The sequence below is a fragment of the Gavia stellata genome, chromosome 18 (assembly GCF_030936135.1).
Source record: "Gavia stellata isolate bGavSte3 chromosome 18, bGavSte3.hap2, whole genome shotgun sequence".
Lineage (NCBI taxonomy): Eukaryota > Metazoa > Chordata > Aves > Gaviiformes > Gaviidae > Gavia > Gavia stellata.
In genome coordinates, this window is record NC_082611.1 from 3,994,236 (window position 1) to 4,002,692 (window position 8,457).

Genomic DNA, 8,457 nt, shown 5'->3' on the forward strand with positions numbered 1-8,457 from the left:
TCAAGGAACGTGTGGACGTGGCACTGCGGGACATGGTTTAGTGGGCATGGGGGGGTTGGGGTGATGGTTGGACTTGATGATCTTACAGGTCTTCTCCAACCTTAGTGATTCTGTGATCCCCCCGCAAGGGGTGTCAGCCCTAGCAAAGGGATGAGGTGACTGCAGGGCCACCCCATACCTACTTGCATCCTGTTCTGCAGCCATGGATGGGACGCACGTTGGGTGGGATACCATGAACAACTGCACCGATCAGCAGTACTGGGACACCCTCGTCTGCCAGTGCATCCCCTGCAGCCTCGTATGCGGCCAGCCCACAGTGAGGAGGTGTGCTGCCCTGTGCGGTGAGTACCAGCCGGTCGGTCGTGGGCACCATGGGGCCGTAGCCTGTGGGGCTGTCCTTGGATCGAGCAGGCAGCGATGGGGCAAAGCGGGGAAGGGACATCAGGCGCTGGGATGAACCACAGGGCAGGCTCTGAGCCAGCTCAGCTTAACACAGCTTCAAGCCAAAAACGCTGGGGAACGTGACAGCTTCCCAGCGATGGGCTGGGTCTGGCAAGAGCTCAGCACAGACCAGGATCAAGTTGTCCACGTCTCTGTACCTCTTCTTTCAGGGGTCACAGGGAGCCTTCCCAGAGCTCAGCACTCATATCCCTCATCGGTGACACCCCACCCTCTAAAGGCAGGGCCCTGAGACACGTCAGGTTCGGCTGATATGTGTAATGATAAACTCAAGCTGTACGTTTGCAAGGCTGTACTGCGAGCCCTGTGCTGGGGCAGGCACCGAGGTGCAGTGATAACGGGTGGAGAGGAGGAAAAGAGACAAATGCACTTTGCACCTAAACCCTGTGCATAACCCTGTGCATGGCCCCTTCCCTCCCCGGCGAGCCGCCGTCTAGGACTGCAGCACCCTGTCCCAGGGTCCAGGGGACCCAGCCCTGCGGCAGGGCTGCGTGCAGCAAAAACTCAGACGTCCCCATTGAGGATAGGAGATGCCATTCCCCAGGGTCCAGAGCCAGCGCTCGGGCAGGTTTTGGTGTGTGCCAAAAAGCTGTGCAAGCCCCAGGGCAGCAGCTGCTGTAAGAGCAGCAACCAGGAGCTCGCTGCCGCAGGTGGGCACACGTCTGGCTGCGTACCCTCCCCTCCCTGCGCAGCTGCCAGCAGATGCCTTTCCCCAGTATTCATTACACGGCCAAACACCACTGCAGATCCCATGGATCTGTCACCCTGCCAGCTCTGGAGAGGCTGTCAACGCTTACGGCAGCGTGCCCGCCTCGCCCTGCACCCGTCGGAGCTGTGAGCTTGTTCAGAGCGGCCGCGGGCTCGTCCTTGCACGAGCCCGGGGGTGGTGCGAGGGCAGGGGTTTGGGAGCCTCGTGCTCAAATGACAGGGGAGGAGGACGTGCTCAGGACACCGTGTTCATCTCCCTCCCCTCCCACAGAGTCCATGGACTGCAACAGGAGAGCTGGCTTCTACTACGACGAGCTCCTGAAAAAATGCATCAACTGCACCATGGTCTGCGGGCAGCACCCGAAGCAATGCGCCTCGTCCTGCGAAAGTAAGGCTGCGCGGGAGGGCAGGCAGAGAGGGGATGGGGGGCAGGACCCCCCCAGGGCTGGGCTGGATAGGAGCCAGGTTCGGGGACCGAAGCTAGGGAAGGGGCAGCAAAGCCCTCTCTCTTCATCTTGGGGGGGGCGTTGTGTCCTTGGGAGCTGTCGTTTCACTGGGATGGGGGAAAAGAAAGGCAGGGCATCTGCCTCTCTCTTGTTTTCTCCAACACACAAGTCCACCATACCGTGCGCGTTCCCTTTTGCGTGTCGGTGTTTTACAGACCCAGCCTTTGGCTCTGCCAGCCAGGGGCAGGATCAGCAGCTGCATTTCCCACCTTGCTGAGGTGCCTCCAGCCCTGGAGCAGGGGGAGTGGGAGGAGATGGGTTATTTTCCCTGAGATCTCCAATTCCCCCATTGGGGTTGAGCCATGATCAGTGGAGAAGGGGGAAGGTGGGAATGGGGGACAGGCAGAGATCTCCTCTACCTCTCCATGGAAGAGAAATGCAAGCAGAGGCGGTGCATAGCTGCTTTCGAATTCTTTCCAAGCAGAGTGCACAGATGCCATTAGCAACACCCTTTCCCTATCGAAAAGTCAATAGCGTGAAGCATGTACCCGAGGGGTTTCTAAGCACAACTACCCATGCTTGGCCCACAGCGGGTGCCACCCCCCCTCCGCCGGCCGCCCTGGTCACGGCCTCGCCGCCCGCGGCTGTGCTGGAGCAGAAGGCGTGTGTGGAGCAGGAGCCGTGGCTGGTGGTGTACCTGCTGCTGGGGCTCTGCCTCTGCGTCCTCATCTGCTCCCTGCTCCTGGGCTGGACCCACCTGCGGAGGAAGGGAGAGGCGGTCTCCTGCCAAGCCAGCGCTGGGACCTGCCACCGCAGGGAGGATTCCTCCAAAGGTGAGTGCTGGCTTCACTGGGGTGACTGGGAGAGGAGGGGGAGCTGGTGGTGGACAGGCTCCCCGGTACGGCTGGGAGGGACAGAAAGCAGAGCCAGTTCGTGAGAGGGGTAGGGAGGGAAAGCAAACGACAGGCAATGGGGTTCACTCTGAGCCTGGAAGAGGAGCAGGACTGAATCCCCATGCCCAGATTCTCCGTCATAACTCCCTTCTCAGTCACAGGCACAGCTTCCCACTGCCAGGCAGGGGCTGGGCTGAGGGCTGGAGCTGCACCATCAACCAGCACCTCTCCACTCTCTATCCAGAGGCTGAGCCGTGGGGAAGAGGCGTTGCAGAAAGCTGACACTCTTCCAAAACGAACCGCCTGCCCAAGGAAGACCCAGGGCTTTTGTGGCAATTGCAGCTCTGGGTTCCTTCACTCAGGGCTGTGCTGGGGCTGCTTTAGGGTGAACTGCTGCCAGGCAAGAGCCGTGGTAACACGGGCTACTTGCTCCTTCAAACAGGCTAGTGATACAGTCGGTCTGCTGAATTACCTTGCAGCATCAAACCCTGATATTTTAGCCCTGGAACGAGAAGGGCTTCACAAGTCTTTGCTTTAAGGAGAAAAGATAGGGAAAGACTAACAAGCAGTAGGTCAACATAGAGAAGATGTTTTTATTCTCCTTCCTCCTCTCCTCCCCTGTCTTTAAAAATAAAAAGGTCTGTTTACCTATTTACGTATACACATACATGTTTACTTATGCACACTTCAAAGCCAGTCATGCTGGATGTCAAAAATCACAGAGAAAAAGCCCACGAGCCGGTGTGTGGCTCAGAGTCACTCTCCATCCGAACTGTAATTTAAGCCATTCCTATCAGCTTTGGTCGAAGGACACGACGGCATTGAACGTTTAGCTTTAAGGGAGGTCGCCAGGTTCAAGGAGAGATTTACTGTGTGCTTTTTAATAGCCCCTAGTCTAACTTGGCTTCTCAGATGAGGGAGCAGGGCCCTTCGACAGCTAGCGTCCAGCCCGCAGAGCGTCGTGGGTCCCTTGAACCGACGTGGGCAGCCAGTCTGCCACGCTGCACTTGCTGGAGCTCTGGTCCCTTGCACAGTGCTACACCGCTGCATTTGCATATGCTACAAAAGCAGCATTTAATGAAAAGACAATTTACATGTAACGTTATAAATATTGCAATTGCTTTAGCGCTAAACCTCCAGCCTTCCTGTTCAAGGCACGTTCCAATTTCCCCCTCCGATCTCACCTCCTAGGGTGACAGGACCAGGCGTGAGCATGTAGGTGATGCGTTACATACAACACACAGTGCCGTGGGCTTTATCAAAGTGGTGGGAGGTGGATGTCCTCTCCAGTTCCAGGACTGGCTCTTTATAGGTTCTAATGCAGCGCTGCAAAGCATTTCTTGGGTAAAAGGTGCTCCTAAAAACCCTTAAGCTAATACATATAGTTTATTTGCAGATCGTCTGGTGGAAGCGGGCAGCGTTGGTGATGGATCCACCGGCAGCAGGGTCCCAGAGCCAGTGGAAACCTGTGGCTTCTGCTTCCCTGGACATGGCTCTGCTGTACAAGAGACCAAATCATGCCCCAGAACCTCCTATCATATAGGGGAAAGAGCTGCTCCCTCTCACAGCGGGATATGCAGCACGGGAAGCGCTGGGGCCATTCCCAGCCCTGATGATGGCCACTTCAAGATCATATGTTCTCCTTCACAAGAAAAGACGCCCATGGCATGACCGTAGTGAATGTTCCTGCACAGGATCAGAAAGGAGGGATGCTCCCTCTGCCCTCAACACACAGCTGCTTCACCCTCCGTTTCCAGTGACTGTAACTGCTTCTACCAGGACCAGCGGACCTGGCGCAGTCTTTGTCCGAGGGCTGTAGGCTACAGACAGTGCTGGAGGTTACAGACAGCGCTGTTTTCTTCCACTCAGGAAATGAAATTCTCATTTAGTCTTGTGCACTCCCAGTGATAGAAGTCGCTTCCCATTTAGCAGTGTCTTCATCCTCTGACTTGACCTCTGCAGACTACTCCGTGCATCCCAGTCATTGGGAGTGATGTCTCATTGGGGCTTTTCATCCTGGTTCCACCATCAGCGTCACTTTGTCTCTGCAAAGGGCGTTGATGCAGAGCCAGGATCAGACTGTGGTGCCCACCCGTCCCCACAGAGAGCACACCTTTCCCTGCTTGAAAACTCTACTGTGTAACACAAGCAGAGCTGTAAGCATCTCAGCCATGGGCTCAGACCCAAGAAGTTACTCATGGAAGTTATAATGTCCACTGAATGCCACTGCCATGCTCTCAAGAGTGGTGTGTTTTCTGACTTTAACAGAAGTTTCTTTACAGGAAAGAATATTTGGTAAGACACAATGTGGAAAGCTCCAGTGCCAGCTTTCAACACTGCTTGGGAGGGGAGGACAGGTCATGGGCGATGGCGAGGCTTTGCCTTGTGACAGGACACAATGCTGCACGGGAGGAGCTGCGACAGGCACCAAAATCCCCAATGTAACTGGGTTTGAATGTGAAAACTCACCCAAGTCTGAGAACTTCCTAGAAGACTGGGTTTATGCACATCTGGTCTGGGTTACTCAAAATAGCTGGTAAAAGTGACAGACCAGCTAGAGATACAGCTGCTTTGAGGGAAGATTTTTATCTGACCTGGCTTTGAAAGCTACTATGGAAAAAATATGGGTTTCAACACATAACTTGAAGTTCTCATATTCACTAAAGGAGAGTGTAGGAATTTTTTGCTTGGTGAGAAATCACTCCTGGTAGAAGCTCATCCCCTCCACTTTCTCAAACCAGAGCTTCAAATTTGGACGAATAAATATGAGTCAATACGTGCACAAATTGGTGCTGGGAGAGTAGACAGCTGGAAAAAGCGTAAGCAGATAGTTATAACACACTTTGTCCCCTCCGTATTATGTATTTCTTTAAATGCCAATGTTTTCTTATCACTAAAAAAGTGATACCTGAGCAGAGACCATAACAAAGCCAGTGCCATGAGTGATGTCCCGTTAGGGACACGTGAAGGCGTTAGGGCCACGTGAAACCCATTAGAACTAGAAAGTACAAGAGGTGCTTTGAGGTGAGGACTAAGAGCCCACGCGTTGGTCCAACAGCCGGTACATGGGGCAAAGTTTTGCTGTCTTGAATTGTTCCAGGAACCAACCTGTCGATTCTCCACCTCGTTATACTTGTGTATCGCCTCTGACCTCTTCCCTCTGTGTAGCAAAGTCCGTATCCCGCAGTAGCATGCGGATGAGTTTTGTATTGTGCTGCATTTGAATCCGAGGGGAGAAAATAAGCCTTTTCAAGACTGGAATCTCATTTTACTCGGGTGTCCTGAACACCATGGGTGAGGTGAGCTCTGGAGGCCACCACCCCACGGTGTGATGGGGAGAGCAAGGGCTTACCCCGGCCACGAGCAAGCCGCTGGCAGGGTACAGTGACAGCGGCAGCCTCCGCTGGCTGGGCCTCCCCCCAGACCTCCACCCACTGAGCCTCTCAACACTTGTCACCTCCCACCCTCTCCTGGCACCCAGTCCATGGGACTCCCACCCTCCCTTGGCCTCCTGCCCTCTCACCTTCCATACCTCCTCTACCTCCAACTCTTGCAACCTGAAGACCCTCTTGGCCTCGCACTCCCCCTTGGCCTCCCAACCAGCTCAGCCTCCCACTCCCTCTTGGCATCTCCTCTCACGTAGCCATCCTCCCTGGGGCAACATCTTCCATGGCCTCCTGTTGTTTCCCTCCTGGGGAATCTGCTCGAACAGCCTCTGGTCTCATGGTGTTACTTCCTGTGGTTTCTGGTCCTGTGCACTCTTGCCCCACGGCCTGAGCTCCCACAGTCTCCGACACCATGGCCCCAAATACCATGGCCTCGTTAGCATCCAAAATCCTCTAAACCACCAAAACACTTTCAGCCCAGAATCCACCTTGGCATACAGGCAGGCTCAGCCTCAACCCTTCCTCAGCCTCCCACCCCCTTTTGGCCTCCCAACACCACACAGCCTCAACTCTTCCTGGGCCTCCCACCCATTTTGGCCTCCAACCAAGGTGCAGCCTCAACGCTTCCTAGACCTCCCACCCAATTCGGCCTCCCACCCCTGCTCAGCCTCAAGCTTTCCTCAGGCTCCCACCCCTGCTCAGCCTCAACCCTTCCTGGGCCTCCCACTCCTGCTCAGCCTCAATCCTTTGTGTGCCTCCCACAACCGATTTGACTTGCACCCATGTAGAGCCTCAAGTCTGCCTCGGCCTCCAACCTCTTCCTGGCCTCCCACCCCTGATCAGCCTCAACCCTTCCTGGGCCTCCCAACCCTGCCAAACCTCTACCGTTCCTTGGCCTCCCATACCCTCTTAGCCTCCCTCACCTACTCTGCCTCAACCCTTGCTCAGACTCCCACCACTTTTTGGACTTCCACCCCTTCCCAGCCTCTACCCTTCCTCAGCCTCCCACCCCTTCCCAGCCTCTACCCTTCCTCAGCCTCCCACCCCTTCCCAGCCTCTACCCTTCCTCAGCCTCCCACCCCTTCCCAGCCTCTACCCTTCCTCAGCCTCCCACCCCTTCCCAGCCTCTACCCTTCCTCAGCCTCCCACCCCTTCCCAGCCTCTACCCTTCCTCAGCCTCCCACCCCTTCCCAGCCTCTACCCTTCCTCAGCCTCCCACCCCTTCCCAGCCTCTACCCTTCCTCAGCCTCCCACCCCTTCTCAGCCTCAAGCTTTTTTCAGCCTCCCACTCCTGCTCAGCCTCTACCCTTCCTGGGCCTCCCACTCCCTCTTGGCCTCCCACTCTGGCTCAGCCTCAACCCTTTGTTGGCCTCCCACAACCTATTGGCCTCCCACGCCTGCTCGGCCTCAAACGTTCATTGGCCTCCTACCCCTGCTTGGCCTCAAGCATTTCTCTGCCTCCCACCCCTGCATCACCTCAAGTCTGCATCGGACTCCCACCCCTTTCTTGACCTCCCACCTCTGACCAGCCTCTACGCCTCCTCGGCCTCCCACCCCCTCTTGGCCTCCAATCCGTGCCGAGCCTCAAAATTTCATTGGCCTCCCGCCCCTGCTCAGCCTGAACACTTCATCAGTTTCCCACCCCTGAAGAGCGCCAACTCTTCCCCGCCTCAACTCCTCTGCAGCTGGATCTTTGCATAGACTCATTTCCACAGCAGCCTCCACCAGTCTTTCAGTTTCTGCTCCAGCTCAGCCCTACTCTTTCTTGCCTTTCCGTATCTGCTCCTGCTTGCCTTTTGTCTCCTACACCCTTCACTCTCCCCGAGTCTCCCCTTACATTCTTTCTCAGCCTCCGCTCCTGCTCATCCTCACCCTCCTCTTCTGCCTCCCTCAGCCTTTTGCCCTGCCCCTGTTCTCCGGCAGGTTCCTGCTCGCCCTCCCAAAGCCTCTTGGCCTCCCCTCACCCTCTACTGCTGCTCAGTGTCCCGCTCCCTCTATAGCCTCCTACAGCGTTGTGTCCTCCACTCTCACCGGGCTTCCCCCTCCTGCCTGGCTTCCCCGCCAGCTTGACCTCCCCCTCCACTCCCGGCCTCCCCAGCACGGAAAGCCCTGCCTGCCTCCTCTTGGTTTCCCCTCCCTGCAGCCTCCCCCCTCTCAGCATCTGCAGGGTGAAGGGGTTTTGCGCTTACCCTGGGGACGCACCAGGGCCGGGAGAGCCCCCAGCCCCGTGCCCCGCTCTGCCCAAGTGCTTCCCAGCGAGGACAGGAGCTGCAGGAGAAGGACAACTCTCATCATCGGGCCCTGCGCCTCGTCATGCTGCCCCTTCCCAGCACGGAGCTCCTGCGGGCTTCAGCCCCGCTCCAGCGCCCTGCGGATGTTCAAGTGTTACCTCCAGGGACAGGCGCTCGTCACCCATGGGAACCCCCGGCCACGCTACTCGTGCAAGGAGATTCAGAACCTTATTTAAAAATAGGATAGAAATAACAGAACCTGTGCCACCAGTTTTGCAATTAGGGCATCTCTTGAGGATCAGGAGGCATCAATTATTCAAACGAGAAAGCTTTT

The 8,457-nt window shown here is 56.3% G+C and overlaps 1 protein-coding gene across 1 annotated transcript; it reads left to right on the top strand.

Moving 5' to 3' along the window:
- Nucleotides 1-202: 202 nt before the first annotated feature.
- On the top strand, nt 203-4,177 carry TNFRSF13B (TNF receptor superfamily member 13B). The gene is made up of 4 exons (XM_059826669.1): nt 203-341; nt 1,439-1,555; nt 2,204-2,446; nt 3,903-4,177. The coding sequence occupies exons 1-4, from the start codon at nt 203-205 to the stop codon at nt 4,175-4,177; spliced, it is 774 nt and encodes a 257-aa protein (XP_059682652.1).
- The last annotated feature ends 4,280 nt before the right edge of the window (nt 4,178-8,457 follow it).

Excerpts from the sequence above, each read along its gene's own strand:
- TNFRSF13B (XM_059826669.1), top strand. The coding sequence starts at position 203 with ATGGATGGGACGCACGTTGGGTGGGATACCATGAACAACTGCACCGAT. Across the intron at positions 342-1,438 it reads GAGGTGTGCTGCCCTGTGCG|AGTCCATGGACTGCAACAGG; the intron begins GTGAGTACCAGC and ends CCCCTCCCACAG. Across the intron at positions 1,556-2,203 it reads ATGCGCCTCGTCCTGCGAAA|CGGGTGCCACCCCCCCTCCG; the intron begins GTAAGGCTGCGC and ends CTTGGCCCACAG.